Below are 17774 nucleotides of genomic sequence, written 5' to 3' on the forward strand. Positions count from 1 at the left end.
GGGCTGGGAACGGCGCTGGGACGGCTCCTGGCTGCTCGGGGCACCCGCACACGCCCTGGATGCCTCGTAAAAATAAGGGCCTGGATGCGGTTGTGACATCTGCCAGGGGAGCAGAGCGATGAAAGGCCGTGATTCAGGCTGAGCTGTTCGCCTGCAGGCTCCGGGAGGGATTCCCACCCTGCTGGGATGTTGCATCACGCCACGACAGCGAGCACCGCGGCCCAGAACAGGTTTGCTTCCTCCCGACCGAGATTAGGAAGAGGCCGGGGGGGTGGGGAGAGCAGGGCTGACACGTTTTTTCCGGGACGGGAGCTCCGGAGGTGCCGGGAGCAGGCGGCTCCCAAAAAATCTCCTCCTGCTTTGCATCCTCAGCTGCGCCCTCCCCGATAAGGCCGGGATCTGATCTCGGCATCGCATCGCTCCGGGAGACAGCAGGCCTGCAATTTGCCGGGATAATTAATTATGGATGGGACTTTACAAGCCCAGCTCCCAGCTGGGAAGAGCCTCATCCACCCCAGTGCAGGCAGAGACGGCCGAGTGCTGCACAGGGCCCCGAGCTGCGCCGGCCCCTTGCACCCACCAGAACAGCAGGTTTGGGCTCAAATAAAGGAGTTTATTTGCCCCAAACTAGTGTCAGCCCCTTGCACCCACCAGAACGAGGGATTTTAGCTCAAATAAAGGATTTTACTTCCCCCAAACCTGTGCTGGTCCCTTGCACCCACCAGAAAAGTCATTTCGGCTCAAATAAAGGATTTTATTTGCCCCAAACTGGTGCCAGCTCCCTCAACCCACCAGAACAAGTTCTTTTGGCTCAAATAAAGGATTTTATTTGCCCCAAACTGGTGCCAGCTCCCTCAATCCACCAGAACAAGTTCTTTTGGCTCAATAAAGGATTTTATTTGCTCCAAACTAATGCCAGCTCCTTCAACACACTAGGACAAGTGGTTTTGGTTCAATAAAGGATTTTATTTGTCCCAAACCTGTTTCAGCTCCTTGTACCCACCAGAACAAGTGATTTTTGTCTTAATAAAGGATTTTATTTGCCCCTGAACCAGTTTCAGCCCCTTGCACCCACCAGAACAAGAGGTTTTGGCGCAAATAAAGGAGTTTATTTGCTCGGAACCTGTTCCAGCCCCTTGCACCCACCAGAACAAGTGTTTTTGGCTCAATAAAGGGTTTCCTTTGCCCCCGGGGCCTGGGGTGGCTTGGAGCTGGGGTGGGTGGATTTCCAAACCCCGGGATCAGGTGGGAATCCTGTGCTGGGAGCCCTCGGCCCCGTGCAGCCCTTTTGGGGCGTTCTGGGGGGTTCCCCACTCCCATCCCGTCACCCCAAACCGGCAGCCCCCGGGAGGAGCCGGAGCCGCTGCGGGTCCCGGCTCGCTCCGGCCCGTCCCGGTGTTGCAACCTCCGGGAGCCATTTCCCAGGTGAGCCCCGGCCCGGGAACGCCCTGGAACGTCAGGGAGGGCTGGGAGCCTCCTTAAAAACCCGGCTGGGCCGGAGGGATGGGTGCGAGGTGAGGAGAGAGCGGCCACACCGCCCGCGAGGCCACAGCGCGACTGACGGACCCAGCGGGAGCCCGGCGGGATGCAGGTGGGGCTCCCGGGAATTCCCGGTCCCCCGGCACCGGGAGCCCGGCCTCGGCAGTCTCGGACTGAGTGGCGGGCTGGGAAGAGCCCTGGGATGTGTCGCTGCAGGTTGGGAGGTGGAAATTCCTGGAGTCCTTCGGCAGCTCCGGGAGCGGGCCCGGCTGGAGGGACCGGCCGGGGTCACCGGGGAGGGGAACCGGGACCGGCCGGGGTCACCGGGGAGAGGAACCGGGACCGGCCGGGGTCGCCGGGGAGGGGAACCGGGACCGGCCGGGGTCACCGGGGAGAAGAACCGGGACCGGCCGGGGTCACCGGGGAGGGGAACCGGGACCGGCCGGGGTCACCGGGGAGAGGAACCGGGACCGGCCGGGATGTCCGGGACGGGACCGGCGGCACCCACGGACCGGCCGTGCCGCTGGGGAGCTCGGCGTGGGGCCGCCAGTGGGGTCTGGCTCCTGGAAAAATGGGATCTGCCGGTGGAAAAGGGAGATTTACCGGTGGAAAAGGGGATTTATCAGTGGAAAAGGGGATTTGCCAGTGGAAAAGGGGATTTGCTGGTGGAAAGGTGGATATGGCAGTGGAAAAGGGGGATTTGCCAGGGGAAAAAAGAGGTTTTGCCAGTGGAAAAGGGGGGATCTGGCAGTACAAAATGGGGATTTCCTGGCGGAAAAGGGGGATTTGCCGGTGGAAAAGGGGGATTTGCCAGCAGGGGTTCCGAGCAGGGCTCAGGCCGGGCTGGGGCCGTGCGGGGCTCTCTGGCCCCGCTCCGGGCGCTGCCGAGCGGCGAGGGAGGAGAGGGAGACGGGAGAGAGAGGCGGAGCTGCGGCAGAGCCCCTTCCCAGCGGGGCACCGGGTCCCCGTGTCCCACGGTGTCCCCCTGTCCCACGGTGTCCCACGGTGTCCCCGCGTCCCACGGTGTCACGGTGTCCCTGTGTCCCACGGTGTCCCCGTGTCCCCCTGTCCCAACAGTGTCCCCCGGTGTCCCCCTGTCCCACGGTGTCCCCGTGTCCCCCTGTGTCCCCCTGTCCCACGGTGTCCCTGTGTCCCACGGTGTCCCACCGTGTCCCCGTGTCCCACGGTGTCCCACGGTGTCCCCGTGTCCCACGGTGTCCCCGTGTCCCACCGTGTCCCACGGTGTCCCCGTGTCCCACGGTGTCCCTGTGTCCCACGGTGTCCCCCTGTCCCACGGTGTCCCACGGTGTCCCCCTGTCCCACGGTGTCCCCGTGTCCCCCTGTCCCACGGTGTCCCACGGTGTCCCACGGTGTCCCCCTGTCCCACGGTGTCCCCGTGTCCCCGTGTCCCACCGTGTCCCCGTGTCCCACGGTGTCCCCGTGTCCCCGTGTCCCACCGTGTCCCCGTGTCCCACCGTGTCCCCGTGTCCCACGGTGTCCCCGTGTCCCACGGTGTCCCCGCGTGCCACCGGCGGTCCCGGTGCCCGCGGCCGGCCCCGGGGCTGGGCCGTGAGTCAGCGGCGGAGCAGCAGCGCCGCGCTGCCCCAGGGCCGGGCCGGGCGCCCTGGCCGGGACAGGTGACACCGATGTCACCCCGGGCGGGCGCAGGGGGGCCGAGGGGGCTTTTGCCCCGGTGCTGCCGAGTCCCTTCGGCTCCTGGAGGGGCCGGGGCTGGGATCCCTGCGAGCGCCACCCTGGTGCCACGATCCTGAGAGCTGGGGACAGTCCCCAGCCCTGGGTGATGGAGTGACCCCGGGCAGTGGCACCACGGCGACAGGGATGGCCTGGGAGGACACAGAGCCACGCTGAGGCACGCGGGGACAGGGACGAGAGCGTGGCTGGGCCTGGGGTCGCCTCCCTGGGGCCGGACTGGGGAGGATCGGGGTGAGGAGAGGGGACAGGAGCCAGGCTGTGGCACGGAGCAGGTCCTGCCTGCTCCCAGAGCAGCAGCCGGGCTGGGGCCACCCTCTGCTGGTGTCCCCAGAGTGGGGACAGGGCTGGGGCCACCCTCTGCTGGTGTCCCCAGAGTGGGGACAGTGCTGGGGCCACCCTCTGCTGGTGTCCCCAGAGTGGGGACAGTGCTGGGGCCACCCCTCGGCCCTCCAGGGCCCTCGTGGCGGTCGCTGTTGTCCCCTGGGCTGGGCTAAACCCAGTGGAACCAAAGGGACCGACCGAGCCCAGCTGTCCCCAGTCCCGGCCACCGTCGGGGCAGGAAGGAGCCGAGTCCGGCCAAGGTGACGCAGTTTCCTCGGCGGGGCCCATCCTGCTGGGCCCGGCCATGGGAAGGAGCTTCCTGGCCGGGGACAGGAGGGACACCGGGGCACCGAGCAGCCGGGAGGGGACCCTGGGCCGTGGGGCCGCCCCGGGCCGGGCTTGGGGGGGGCTCGGCTGGCCGGGACCTGCCCCGCCGGGCCGTTCCCGGAGCCGTGAAGCAACAGGAGGGCTGGCAGGTAATTCCTGCCCCTGCGCCGCCGCCGCTCGGCTCCCAGCCCCATTCCTCCCTAATGAGCGCTGGGAACGCGCGGCCGCGGCCCCGGCGCTGCTCAGCCCCACGGGGCCGCGGTCACCGCCCGGCCCACGCGTGGGGCGGCGGCCGCAGGTGGCACCGGGGAGTTCCGGGCCGGCGCGGCTGGCAGCGGGGATTTTGGGGCGATGCGGCGAGGGGAGAACCCCCCCAGGCCCTGCGGCGATGGGTTTTTCTTGCCGGGGCGGTTCGCGTGGAGACCCCCGAGCCATCGATGGCCGCGGGGAGGGTCTCACCCGAGCGCCGACCCCGCAGGGAACCATGGCCGAGTGCACGGAGCTGGAATGGGCCGTGCAGGTGCTGGTGAACAACTTTGACAAGTACTCGAGCCGCTGCTGCTGCTGCAAGAACCCGCGGCGCATCAGCAAGAAGGATTTTCGGAAGATGCTGAGCCGCGAGCTCAACCACATGCTGACGGTGAGGCCGGGGCCCCGGGGCCGGGGTCCCGCGGGCTCTCCCCGCCCCGAGCCCCGCCTGAGCGGCTCCGCTCTCCCCGCAGGACACCGGGAACCGCCGCGCCGCCGACAAGCTGATCTGCGACCTGGACGAGAACAAGGACGGGCGCATCAGCTTCGAGGAGTACTGGACCTTGATAGGCGGCATCGCCAGCCCCATCGCGCAGATCATCCGCCAGCAGGAGCAGAGCGTCAAACACACCAAGTAGCCGCCGCTGGACCCTCCCGGACCCCCCCGCTCCTCCGCGACCCCCGCTTTGTGCCCGCCCCGAGCCTCCGGGCCCCACCGCGCCGGGACGGGCAAGCCCTGGGGTGGGATTTGGGGTGCGAGGCCGTCGCAGCCTCGGGGGGCTCCTCCTTGCCGCGGCCCCCTCCTCTCCCGCAGGGAGCAGAGGGGGAGGCTCCCCCCGCTCCGGGAATTCTGTGCTCAGCCCTCGGCTGGCAGGAATCCCACCGCGAGCAGCACCCCCTCTGCCCCTGGGGCTCCCCCCCAAACTGGGGGTGCTCTCCTCGCGCAGAGGGTGCTTTTCCCCCCTCCCCGAGCTGCTGAAGGCTCTGCCGCGCCCGGGGCTCGGGGAGCGGCGCGGGCCCGGCCGGGTGCCACCACCGTGGTTATTTATTGCCGCAATAAAGTTCGGAGGAGCAGCGGGTGTCGCTCCGGCTCTGCCGCCGCGGAGGGCCCGGGGGGGCTGCGGGAGGGGGTCCGCCCCGTCCCCGCCCTCCCCGAGCGGCCACGCCTCGCCTGGGCTGGGACGATGCCGGTGCCGGTGGCCCCGGGGCCGCCGCGGGGTGTCAGCAGCCGCCGCGCCCGCCCGGCCCCGCCGCAGCCCGGGGCGCGGCGTGGGGCCCGCGGCCGCTTTGTCGCTGGAGGCCCCTCCGCGTCCCCACGGGGGTCCCTCGGCCCGCGGGGAACCGCGGCCGCACACCCACGGCCGCCCCGACCCCAATTCCTGTCCCCCCAGCCGGGACGGGGACAGAGATCCCGGGACCCCCGCGACCCCCGGGACCCCCGGGCTGGGCAGGGCCGGGTCCCGGCGCTCCGGCTGCTCCCGGGGATTTTCCACCGGGAAGGGGCTGGGCCGTGGCCCTGCGAGAGCGGGGGGGACCCCCGAGACCCCGCTCCGAGGCACGGGGGTGGAACCGGGAACCGTGACCGGTGGAACCGGGACCCCGCAGCTGTGAATCCCCCACTCTGAGGCACGGGGGTGGAACCGGGACCGGTGGAACCGGGACCCCGCGGCTCTGAGCCCCCCCAATCCGAGGCACAGCGGTGGAACCGGGACCGGTGGAACCGGGACCCCGCGGCTGTGAGCCCCCCACTCCGAGGCACGGGGGTGGAACCGGGAAACGGGACCGGTGGAACCGGGACCCCGCGGCTCTGAGCCCCCCACTCCGAGGCACGGGGGTGGAACCGGGAAACGGGACCGGTGGAACCGGGACCCCGCGGCTGTGAGCCCCCACTCCGAGGCACGGGGGTGGAACCGGGACCGGTGGAACCGGGACCCCGCGGCTCTGAGCCCCCCCACTCCGAGGCACGGGGGTGGAACCGGGAACCGGGACCGGTGGAACCGGGAACCGGGACCGGTGGAACCCCCCGGCTCCGAGCCCCGCGGGACCCCTCAGGCAGCTCCCCAGAGCAGCCCCGGCTCCCGTGGCGGGCGGAACCGGGCTGTCCCCGTGGGAGCGGGCGGGGCCGGGCTGAGTCACGGGCGAGGAATCCCCGCGGGGCGAGGCCGGGCGTGACTCAGCCCGGGGGGTGCGGGCCAAGCGGGGCCGGGCCGAGCGGGGCCGGGCCGGGCGCGGCTCCCGGCGGCTCCCCGGGACCCCGCAGCCCCGGGTCAGCCCCCGGGGGTCTCTCCTCCCCAGGGCCGGGACAGCCGAGCCCCGGGGTCCCATTTTGGGGGGGAAACGATTCCGGGAATTCCTCGTGGCCCTTTCCCAGCCCTGGAGGAGATGGGGGGCGCAGGGAAGGTCCCCTCAAAGGGGACCCCCCGTGTTGGATCGCAGGGAATTTGGGGTGGGGGCTCCCCGTGGGGGTGGGGCAGCACCAGCTGGCCAGTCCTGGGGGTACCTGGGCCCCACAAAGCTGGCAGGGGGCAGTGGCGATTTTGGGGGGGCCTGGTGAGCCAGGGGACCGCGCCAGGGCCCCGAGGGGTGCCTGGCACCCCCACCGCCGGCTGGTGGGGTCACACAGCTCGTTAGTGGGATCACAGCTCGTTAATGGGATCACAGCGATTGTTAATGGGATCACAGCAATTGTTAATGGGATCACAGCGATCATTAATGGGATCACAGCGATCATTAATGGGATCACAACTCCTTAATGGGATCACAGCGATCATTAATGGGATCACAGCAATTGTTAATGGGATCACACAGATCCTTAATGGGATCACAGTGATCGTTATTGGGATCACAGCAATTGTTAATGGGATCACAGCAATTGTTAATGGGATCACACAGATCCTTAATGGGATCACAGTGATCGTTATTGGGATCACAGCTCGTTAATGGGATCACAGCTCATTATTGGGATCACAGAGCTTGTTAATAGGATCACAAGCTCATTATTGGGATCACGGAGCTCGTTATTGGGATCACAAGCTGATTAATGGGATCACAAGCTGATTGATTAATGGGATCACACACCTCATTAATGGGATCACAGCTCATTGATGGGATCACAGCTCATTATTGGGATCATGGAGCTCGTTATTAGGATCGCAAGCTGATTAATGGGATCACACACATCATTGATGGGATCACACCTCATTAATGGGATCACACGGCTCGTTAGCCAAAAATGAGGTGCGGGCGAAACCGCGGCAGCGCCCGGGGGCTCGTCGCTGCCCGGGCAGTGCCCCCGTGCCGGGCTATAAATGCCCGCTGGGCACCGGCGCCGCATCCCGCGGAGCCGACCTGCGCCCGGTGAGCCGGTGAGTCCCGCTGCCCTTCCCCGAGCACCCCAAACCCGGCGGTGAGCCGGTGAATCCCGCTGCCCTCACCCCAAACCCGCCCGGTGAGCCGGTGAATCCCGCTGCCCTCACCCCAAACCCGCCCGGTGGGCCGGTGAGTCCCGCTGCCCTCACCCCAAACCCGCCCGGTGAGCCGGTGAGTCCCGCTGCCCCCACCCCAAACCCGGGCGGTGAGCCGGTGAGTCCCGCTGCCCCCACCCCAAACCCGGGCGGTGAGCCGGTGAGTCCCGCTGCCCCCACCCCGCACCCCAAACCCGCCCGGTGAGCCGGTGAGTCCCGCTGCCCTTCCCGAGCACCCCAAACCCACCCGGTGAGCCGGTGAGTCCCGCTGCCCTCACCCCAAACCCGCCCGGTGGGCCGGTGAGACCCGCTGCCCCCACCCCAAACCCACCCGGTGAGCCGGTGAGTCCCGCTGCCCCCACCCCAAACCCACCCGGTGAGCCGGTGAGACCCGCTGCCCCCACCCCGCACCCCAAACCCGGGCGGTGGGCCGGGCTGACGGCCGTGCCCGCAGGCGGCGATGGCGTGTCCCCTGGAGCAGGCCATGGCCATCATGGTCACCACCTTCCACAAGTACTCGGCCAAGGAGGGCGACAAGTTCAAGCTCAGCAAGGCCGAGCTCAAGGAGCTGCTCAACAAGGAGCTGCCCGTCTTCGGCAGCGTGAGTGGCCGCGGGGACATCCCCGGTGTCCCCCTGGTGTCCCCCCAATGTCCCCTCAGTGTCCCCCTGGTGTCCCCTTGGTGTCCCCTTGGTATCCCCTCAGTGTCCCCTTGATGTCCCCTCAGTGTCCCCCTGTGTCTCCCTAGTGTCCCCCTGGTGTCCCCTCAATGTCCCCTTGGTGTCCCCCAGTGTCTCCCTGGTGTCCACTCGATGTCCTCCTGGTGTCCTCCTGGTGTCCCCTCAATGTCCCCCCAAAGTCCCCTTGGTGTGCCCTCAGTGTCCCCCTGGTGTCCTCTCGGTGTCCCCCCAATGTCCCTCAGTGTCCCCCCGGTGTCCCCCCAATGTTCCTCAGTGTCCCCTCGGTGTCCCCTCAGTGTCCCCCCGGTGTCCCCCCAATGTTCCTCAGTGTCCCCCCGGTGTCCCCTCAGTGTCCCCCCGGTGTCCCCCCAATGTTCCTCAGTGTCCCCCGGTGTCCCCCAAACCAGCCCCGGCTCCTTCTCCCGGGCCAGGGGTGTCTCTGATGTTCCCCAGTGGAATCTGATGGTTCCTGAGGGGTTCAGCCCCCAGAAGAAATTCTTTTTCCCAAAGGAAATTTGGCTTTTTATTTTTTTTTTTAACCCAGCCGAAACATTTCATTTGGCGAAGGAAATCACGCTCCGATTTCCATTTTTTTTTCATAATTTATTTTTAACCCCCACTTCCCTTTCTCGGCTTGCGGTTTCAGCCGGGAGGCGAAAATTTTTTTTTTGTTTTTTTTTATTTTTTGCCCAATTTTTCCACATCCCGGAGGCACTTTGGGTAATTTGGGCGCTGCCCAGCTCCCTCACCTGCAGCGCCAACCCTCCCCGAGGCCGGGAGGGGAAGGGCAGCCCCTCCCCAAACCCTCCCCCAACTCTCCCGGCAGAAGCAAATGGACGAGGTGGAGTTCAAGCGGCTGATGAACGACCTGGACCACGACAAGGACAGCGAGGTGGACTTCAAGGAGTACGTTTGCTTCCTGGCCTGCGTCACCATGGCCTTCAACGACTTCTTCAAGGACGACCCGGGCAAGCAGCAGCGCAGGAAGTGACCCCGAGTGACCCCTGAGTGACCCCGAGTGACCCCCCGAGTGACCCTCAATGACCCCTCGAGTGACCCCTCGGGGACCCCTCCCTGTGTCCATCGCAGCCCTGAGTGGCTTTCAATAAAAGCTTTTCCCCAATCCTGGCTGATTTTGGGGGGTTCTGTTCAGGATTTCCCCAATTTCTGGGGCTCTGTTCAGGATTTCCCCAATCCTGGCTGAGTTTTGGGGGCTCTGTTCAGGTTCTCCCAAGTCCTGGCTGAGTTTTGGGGTTCTGTTCAGGTTCTCCCCAATCCTGGATGAGTTTTGGGGGTTCTGTTCAGGTTCTCCCCAATCCTGGCTGAGTTTTGGGGCTCTGTTCAGGTTATCCCCAATCCTGGCTGAGTTTTGGGGCTCTGTTTAGGATTTCCCCAGTCCTGGCTGAGTTTTGGGGGTTCTGTTTAGGATTTCCCCAGTCCTGGCTGAGTTTCTGGGCTCTGTTCAGGTTCTCCCCAATCCTGGCTGAGTTTTGGGGGTTCTCTTCAGGATTTCCCCAATCCTGGCTGAGTTTTGGGGGGTTCTGTTCAGGATTTCCCCAATTTCTGGGGCTCTGTTCAGGATTTCCCCAGTCCTGGCTGAGTTTTGGGGTTCTGTTTAGGATTTCCCCAGTCCTGGCTGAGTTTTGGGGCTCTGTTCAGGTTCTCCCCAGTCCTGGCTGAGTTTTGGGGCTCTGTTCAGGTTCTCCCCAGTCCTGGCTGAGTTTTGGGGCTCTGTTCAGGTTCTCCCCAGTCCTGGCTGAGTTTTGGGGCTCTGTTCAGGTTATCCCCAGTCCTGGCTGAGTTTTGGGGGCTCTGTTCAGGTTCTCCCCAGTCCTGGCTGAGTTTTGGGGCTCTGTTCAGGATTTCCCCAATCCTGGCTGAGTTTTGGGGCTCTGTTCAGGATTTCCCCAATCCTGGCTGAGTTTTGGGGCTCTGTTCAGGTTCTCCCCAGTCCTGGCTGAGTTTTGGGGGTTCTGTTTAGGATTTCCCCACTCCTGGCTGAGTTTTGGGGTTCTGTTCAGGATTTCCCCAATCCTGGCTGTTTTTGGGGGCTCTGTTCAGGTTCTCCCCAATCCTGGCTGAGTTTTGGGGCTCTGTTCAGGTTCTCCCCAGTCCTGGCTGAGTTTTGGGGCTCTGTTTAGGATTTCCCCAGTCCTGGCTGAGTTTTGGGGGTTCTGTTCAGGATTTCCCCAATCCTGGCCACCTCCAGGGCTCTGTGGCCGCCAGCAGCAGGCCCAGGCTGACTCACGCCTTCCTCCAGCTCCCTGGGATTTTCCACGGCTCATCTCAGCCCCGGGAGGGATTTTTGGGAGGAATTTGAACAAAACCGGCTCTTGGATGTCTCCCCTGGAAATTCTGGCTGGCTCGGGGAGGGCTCAGGGGTGGGCACGAGGTGCCACCGGGGTTGGGGGCACACTGGGCAAGGCATAACAGCCCGAGCGTGTCCCCGGGGGCACAATCCCCTGATCGGGGCTGGAATTTGGGAGTCGCGGGGCTCCCCCGCCCCAGCAGCTCCGGGCAGGTCGGGGCTGGTTTGGGAACGGTCCCTCGGCTGCTCTCCGCCCTCCCAGACAAACAATCCCGCCTGTAAAACCTCCACGGAGAATGACAGAGCTTGTCCCCAAGCCCTCAGGTCATCCCAAACCCCCCAGCTCCTCCCAAAGCCCCCCAGATCCTCCCCAAAACCCCCAGCTCCTTCCCAAACCCCCCAGCTCCTCCCAAACCCCCCCAGGTCATCCCCAAACCCCCCCAGGTCATCCCCAAAACCCCCCAGCTCCTCCCAAAGCTCCCCAGATCCTCCCAAAGCCCCCAACCCCTCCCCAAACCCCCCAGCTCCTCTCAAAACCCCCTAGCTCCTCCCAAAACCCCCCAGGTCATCCCCAAACCCCCAGCTCCTCCCCAAAGCCCCCAGCTCCTTCCAAAGCCCCCCAGCTCCTCCCCAAAGCCCCCCAGCTCCTTCCCAAACCCCCCAGCTCCTCCCAACCCCCTCCAGCTCCCCCCAAAACCCCCCAGCTCCTTCCCAAACCCCCCAGCTCCTCCCAACCCCCTCCAGCTCCTCCCAAAACCCCCCAGCTCCTCCCAAAACCCCCCAGGTCATCCCCAAAGCCCCCAGCTCCTCCCCAAAACCCCCCAGCTCCTCCCAAAACCCCCCAGATCCTCCCAAAGCCCCCAACCCCTCCCCAAAGCCCCCAGCTCCTCCCAAAACCCCCCAGCTCCTCCCAAAACCCCCCAGATCCTCCCAAAGCCCCCAACCCCTCCCCAAAGCCCCCAGCTCCTCTCCAAACCCCCCAGCTCCTTCCGAAACCCCCCAGCTCCTCCCAAAACCCCCCAGCTCCTCCCAAAACCCCCCAGATCCTCCCAAAGCCCCCAACCCCTCCCCAAAGCCCCCAGCTCCTCCCAAAACCCCCCAGCTCCTCCCCAAAGCCCCCAACTTCTCCCCAAGCCCCCTCGGGTCCCTCCAGGAGCTCCAACCTCCCCCCTGCCCCTTCTCAGGCCCTTTATAAAGAAACCGCGGCGCTCCTGCCCCTGCCAGTGACTCTCCCAAATTCCCACTCGCTGATGGGGGGGGCGAGGCTCAGCCCCGGGGGTTGCTTCTGCCAAAATTTAAAGGCGCCCCCCGAGCTGGGGTTTGGGGCATTTCCCACCCCCGTGAGCGGCGGAGCAGCCGCAGCTTCGGCCCCGTTTTTGTCCAGCCCAGCCCAGGACGCTCGGGGGCTTTGCCGGGCTGGGCTGGGCCGGTTCCCGGTGCCCGGGCCACCGGAGCAGCCCCGTTACACAACGGGGCCCGGAGACGCGCCGCCCTCGCCGTTAGGAAACACAAATCGCTGCCAGGAGACTGGAAAAGAGGAAAAAAACCCCTCGGCACAACCCCCGGCTCGGCAGCAGCCCCAGAGCCGAGCCCCGGGATGCTGCCAGGGTGGCACCGGTGCCCACCGGGACATCCCCGATCCCGGGGGGCTCTCCCGGCCCGGGTGGTCCCCGGGCAGCCCCAGGGGCTCATTTTGCCCCTCCCAAGCCGAACCGGTTCCTCGGCAGGGCGGGCCGGGGGAGCTGCCGGGTTTTTTTTCCCTTTCTCCTCCTTTTTTCCTTTCTCCTCCTTGTTTCCTTACCCAGCCCTGGCCGGTCGCTGCCTCCCGGCCGGGTGTGGCCGGGCGGGGCTATAAATGCCAGGGCCCGAGGCTGGCTCCTCTTCCGCCCTGCCCGCTCTCCCGTGCCCGCCTGAGCTCTCGGTGAGTGCTTTCCCCCCTCTGCTCCCTCTCCAGATGTTCTCCAGATGTTGGCGAGGCGCGGCTGCCCCACCTGCGGCGCCCTGGCAGAGGTTCCTGCTGCAGGTGCCGAGCTGGGAATGTGGATTTCACGGGCGAGGGCTGGGAAAAGCTCCGGAACCCCTTCCCTGCCCCGTCCCCCCGTTCCGGGGCTGCCCAGCCCGGCCGGAGCCGGGCGGGGAGCGGCGCCTCCCGGGACGTGGCACATCCCGGGGCCTGGCACGGGCCGTTCCCCGGGACCGGCCGTGCCCGGGGACGCCGAACTCCTCTGTCCCCTCCTCGTGTCGCCAGGCTTGCCGCTGTCCCCATGGCGTGTCCCCTGGAGCAGGCGCTGGCCGTGGTGGTCGCCACCTTCCACAAGTACTCGGGCAACGAGGGCGACAAGTACAAGCTCAACAAGGCCGAGCTCAAGGAGCTGCTCACCAAGGAGCTGCCGAGCTTCAGCGTGAGTGCCGGGCCGCTGCGGGCTGCCAGGGGGTGCCAAGCCCGGGTTTAACCCCCCCTTTCCCCCCTGCTCCCCGGGCAGAAGCAGACCAGCGAGGAGAGTTTACAGAAGCTGATGAGCAGCCTGGACTGCAACAGCGACAGCGAGGTGGACTTCCAGGAGTACGTGACCTTCCTGGCCTGCATGGCCATGATGTGCAACGATTTCTTCCAGGACCTGCCCGACAAGATGCCGCGCAGGAAGTGAGGGCAGGGCCCGGCAGCGCCCCGGGACCCTCCCGATGTCCTCCCGATGCCATTTCAATAAATCTCTTTGTAAATGAAGCGTTCTGGTCTCAGGGTCTCTCTGCCCGGGCTGGGGGAAGCCGGGGGCGATGGAGGCTGTGCCTGGCTCTGCCCTTGGCTCTGCCCTTGCCCCTGGCTCTGTCCCTGTCCCTGTCCCTGTCTCTGTCCCTGCCCCTGTCCCTATCCCTGTCCCTGTCCCTGTCCCTGCCCCTGTTCCTGTCCCTGTCCCTCTATCCCTCTATCCCTGTCCCTGCCCCTGTCCCTCTCCTGTCCCTGCCCCTGCCCCTGGCTCTGCCCCTGTCCCTGTCCCTTTGTCCCTGTCCCTGTTCCTCTGTCCCTGTCCCTGTCCCTGTCCCTGTCCCTGTCCCTGTCCCTGTCCCTCTATCCCTCTATTCCTATCCCTGTCCCTCTGTCCCTCTATCCCCGTCCCTGTCCCTGCCCCTGTCCCTCTGTCCCTGTCCCTCTATCCCTCTATCCCTGTCCCTGCCCCTGTTCCTGTCCCTCTGTCCCTGTCCCTCTGTCCCTGCCCCTGTCCCTGTCCCTCTGTCCCTGTCCCTCTGTCCCTGTCCCTGGCTCTGCCCCTGTCCCTGTCCCTTTGTCCCTGTCCCTCTATCACTCTATCCCTGTCCCTGTCCCTCTGTCCCTGTCCCTCTGTCCCTGTCCCTGTCCCCCTGTCCCTGTCCCTGTCCCTGTCCCTGTCCCTGTCCCTGTCCCTCTGTCCCTGTATCCCCGTCCCTGTCCGGGGTGGACTCCTCGTTCCCGAGGCCTCCCGAACCTCCCCCGGGGCCCCGTGGGGCTGAGTCAGCCCTGCCCGGCCCCTCCTTCCCCGGAGCCGCGGACGTCCCGCAGGGATGCGGGCACGGCTCCGAGCTGGAACTGCGCCCGCCCGGCTCCGTCGCCCCGCGGCTGTCGCGATTGTCGCCTCCCCACCGGCCGCGTTCCTGCCGGGGTGCGGCTGTGCGGAGCAGCCGCTTCCCGGTGCTCCGGGCCCGGCCCCGCCGCTCCGTTCCTCCCCCGGCGCCCTTTCCCCTCGCCATGAAAAGCTTCGTCCTGCTCCGGGCTCCAGATGTGCCACACGCCCCTTCCAGATGTGGCTGTGCCCCCTCCATCACCTTCATGCTCAGCTCCTGGGCGCCACAAAGGGACAAAGAGGAGCGGGAACGGCCTCAGGCTGTGCCAGGGGAGCCTCGGGGTGGATATCTGGAAAATTCCTCCTGGAAAGGGCGGCCAGGCCTTGGAAGGCGCTGCCCAGGGAGGGTTGCAGTGGCCACCCCTGGAGGTGTCCGAGATCCTGGGATTTTAAGATTTGGGGAAAAAAATATCTCCATCCCTCCAGAGTCAGAGAACCCCCAGAGCACGGGGCTGCACCACCCCCACACCCACGGCAGGTGAGGGGGAACCCCAAAATCCTGGACCTCACCTGTGGCTGTCTGTAGGTGGAATGATGCTGCCCAAAGGGATCCACCCTGAATTCATCCCTCCTCGTGAGATCCACCCTGAATTCATCCCTCCTCGTAGAGATCCACCCCACACCCTCTCCCCTCACAGAGATCCACCCTGAATTCATGCCCACTGTCAGGGATTCATCCTAAATTCATCCCTCCTTGCAGAGATCCACCCCACACCCTCTCCCCTCACAGAGATCCACCCTGAATTCATGCCCACTGTCAGGGATTCATCCTAAATTCATCCCTCCTCGCAGAGATCCACCCTAAATTCATCCCTCCTCACAGAGATCCACCCCACACCCTCTCCCCTCACAGAGATCCACCCTGAATTCATCCCCACTGTCAGGGATTCACCCTAAATTCATCCCTCCTCACAGAGATCCACCCTAAATTCATCCCTCCTCGCAGAGATCCACCCCACACCCTCTCCCCTCACAGGGATCCACCCTGAATTCATGCCCACTGTCAGGGATTCATCCTAAATTCATCCCTCCTCGCAGAGATCCACCCTAAATTCATCCCTCCTCACAGAGATCCACCCCACACCCTCTCCCCTCACAGGGATCCACCCTGAATTCATCCCCACTGTCAGGGATTCACCCTAAATTCATCCCTCCTCGCAGAGATCCACCCCACACCCTCTCCCCTCACAGAGATCCACCCTGAATTCATCCCCACTGTCAGGGATTCACCCTAAATTCATCCTGCTCACAGGGATCCACCCTCTCCGCTCACAGGGATCCCCCTCCTGTCCCCATGGCACTCACCTGTCCTTGTCCCCCTCCCCAGGTGCCCCAGCCACACCCTCTGCCATCCCCAGGCCTGCCTGAACCCGTGTCCCTGTGGTGCCACCCATGTCCTTGTCATGTCACCCGTGTCCTTGTCGTGTCACCCGTGTCCCTCTGCCCAGCCCACGCGTGTCCCCTTCCCGTTGAGGATGCGCCCATCCCCGTCCCAAAACCCGTCCCTTTGTCTCCCTCTTTTGCAATTTTGGGCTTTTCTGGCACCGGTTCCCGGTGCTCCGGGATCACGAGGCTGGCGGGGAGATGTCTCACCGCCGTTGTCATCATCACTTCCCAAAAACCTTCATCACCAGCACGGGGCTCCTCACCAGCCCCCTCCAGGCACGTGGGGCTCTGCAGCTCATTCTGGCCACTGGGAGCACTGGGGGGCTACTGGGAGCACTGGGGGGCCACTGGGAGCACTGGGGGGCCACTGGGAGCACTGGGGGGCCCCAGGCCTGGGGGACAGCTGGGGGTGGGCACATTTGCCAATGCCCTGGGTTATCCTCGGGCAGCAATTCCCGCTGCCGGGAAGTGGCACCTCCCAAGAGAATTTTCAGGCTTTGAAAATTCTCTCCCAGTTCACCTCCCACGCAGCAGGGCTGTGCCCGGGGGTGACTCCCTGCATCCAGGGGGAATGTCCTCCTGCAGGGGTGGGATGTGCAGCCCACCCCTGGCACCTGGGAAGTGAATTGGGAGAGAATTTTCAAAACCTGATGAAATGAAATTGAAGTTTTTCAAATGTCTCTCAGTTGGCCCCGTCTGTGAGTCAGAAAAGGGATTAACCCGAGACCTGTCCAGCAGCCAAATTCACCAAAAATTGGTGACAAACTACATTCCCACAGGTAAAACCCACTGGAGACCCCCACCCAGAAAAGTTCCTCTTCAATCATCTACATCGAACACTTGGGGAACGTTCCAGAAAATCTCCTGCACCATCGCTGTAATTTTTGGTGTTTCCTTGTTTTGTCCGACGAGTTTGGGGCTTCCCCTCCCTCGATAACAGTTCCTGGATGGGGCGAGGAACCTGAAATCCTCACCTGGGCGTGCTGCGCTGCCTTGCACAATTCCCGGGGTGACTGCCCTGACGGGAGCCGAGGCTGGCACGGCTGGCAGCTCCGGGATGGTATAAAAGGTGCCATCCCCAGCTCAGCATCACCCGATCCTCCTGCTCCTCTCGTCCCTCTGCAGAGCCCAGACCTCCTCCGAAGGTGAGCAGCTCCTCCCAGGTGCTGCGGGACGAGCGGCCGGCGCCGGTCCTCGGGTTCCGTTTGGCCGCTCTGCGGAACGAGTCAAACATTTCACGCTTTGGGACACGGTTTGGATGTTTTGCTCTTTGTCCCTTCCCAGCAGGATGAAAACCAACCTGGAGCTGGCGCTGGAATGCGTCGTCAACGTCTACCACCGGTACGCGATGCGGCACCCCATGGATGACTACCTGAGCAAGAACGAGTTCTCCAAGCTGCTCAAGGAGACGGCCGAGCCTTTCCTGAAGAACACGGTGCCGGTGAGAGCCCGGAGCCGTGGGGTGGGGAAGGGGTTGGGGGATCCTCTCATTCCCAGGAATGTTGGGCACCTCCCGCTGGATTGGGGTGCTCATCCTTGGGCACTTCCAGGGATCCTTGGGGATGGGGGCGGGCCACAGAATTCACAGAGTCGCTGGGTTGGAAGAGACTTCAAGAGGATCGAGTCCAACCCAGCCCCAACAGCTCAACCAAACCCTGGCACCCAGTGCCACATCCAGGCTTCGTTTAAACTCCTCCAGGGGTGGCGACTCCCCCCGGCAGGCCACCCCAGAACTTTATCCTGGGAGCTTCCCAAAGCGAGGAAGGGTTTTTGGGGTCCAGCCCTGGCTGGGTGAGCCTCGTGCCACAGCTGGGGACGGGCAGGGTGACCCCGAGCTGCCCGTGCTCCCCCACAGCCCAACACCGGCACGGACAGCTACATCCAGCAGCTCTTCACCAAAGCCGACGCCAACCACGACGGGCGCCTCAAGTTCACCGAGTTCCTGACCACGCTGAGCCTCGTGGCCATCGATGCCCACAACAGGTCCCACAAGGACCCTGGTGGTGACCATGGCCACGGGCATGGGCACGACCACGGGCACGACCACGACCACGGGCACGGGCACGGGCACGGGCATGGGCCTGGCCACCGTCACTGAGACGGGAACATCGCCCACGGTGGCCGAGCCAGGGACTCTGCGTCCCCCCAGGAGCCTCAGCCCTTGCCTGTGACCAAACCTTTGTCACCTGCTTCTACTTCGTGGCATTGAAATAAAATCTCTTCCTTTGAGCACCAAACCCATCCGTGTGCCG

The 17774-nt window shown here is 64.9% G+C and overlaps 4 protein-coding genes across 6 annotated transcripts; all 4 read left to right on the forward strand.

Moving 5' to 3' along the window:
* Positions 1-1506: 1506 nt before the first annotated feature.
* Positions 1507-5163, forward strand: S100A16 (S100 calcium binding protein A16). 2 transcript variants are annotated; one of them, XM_085560811.1, is made up of 3 exons: positions 1507-1591; positions 4319-4480; positions 4563-5163. In XM_085560811.1, the coding sequence occupies exons 1-3, from the start codon at positions 1586-1588 to the stop codon at positions 4725-4727; spliced, it is 333 nt and encodes a 110-aa protein (XP_085416937.1). In that variant the 5' UTR covers positions 1507-1585; the 3' UTR covers positions 4728-5163. The 2 variants fall into 2 exon arrangements, with proteins under 2 accessions (XP_085416937.1, XP_021397803.1); XM_021542128.2 differs by lacking the exon at positions 1507-1591 and adding an exon at positions 3856-3989.
* Positions 5164-6406: 1243 nt separating this feature from the next.
* LOC110476801 (protein S100-A4-like) lies at positions 6407-9355 on the forward strand. The gene is made up of 3 exons (XM_021542062.4): positions 6407-7454; positions 8008-8154; positions 9059-9355. Exons 1-3 carry the CDS (start codon positions 7398-7400, stop codon positions 9221-9223), a joined length of 369 nt encoding a protein of 122 aa, XP_021397737.3. The 5' UTR covers positions 6407-7397; the 3' UTR covers positions 9224-9355.
* A 2948-nt stretch (positions 9356-12303) lies between these two features.
* Positions 12304-13265, forward strand: LOC110476799 (protein S100-A4-like). The gene is made up of 3 exons (XM_021542061.2): positions 12304-12461; positions 12789-12942; positions 13024-13265. The coding sequence occupies exons 2-3, from the start codon at positions 12805-12807 to the stop codon at positions 13186-13188; spliced, it is 303 nt and encodes a 100-aa protein (XP_021397736.1). The 5' UTR covers positions 12304-12461; positions 12789-12804; the 3' UTR covers positions 13189-13265.
* Positions 13266-16509: 3244 nt separating this feature from the next.
* LOC110476844 (protein S100-A12-like) lies at positions 16510-17759 on the forward strand. 2 transcript variants are annotated; one of them, XM_085560814.1, is made up of 3 exons: positions 16510-16667; positions 16807-16963; positions 17378-17759. In XM_085560814.1, the coding sequence occupies exons 2-3, from the start codon at positions 16811-16813 to the stop codon at positions 17618-17620; spliced, it is 396 nt and encodes a 131-aa protein (XP_085416940.1). In that variant the 5' UTR covers positions 16510-16667; positions 16807-16810; the 3' UTR covers positions 17621-17759. The 2 variants fall into 2 exon arrangements, with proteins under 2 accessions (XP_085416940.1, XP_021397802.2); XM_021542127.3 differs by having other exon boundaries at positions 16540-16667; positions 16810-16963.
* Positions 17760-17774: the final 15 nt, after the last annotated feature.

The sequence above is a fragment of the Lonchura striata genome, chromosome 25 (genome assembly GCF_050655825.1).
Source record: "Lonchura striata isolate lonStrDom1 chromosome 25, ASM5065582v1, whole genome shotgun sequence".
Classification (NCBI taxonomy): domain Eukaryota; kingdom Metazoa; phylum Chordata; class Aves; order Passeriformes; family Estrildidae; genus Lonchura; species Lonchura striata.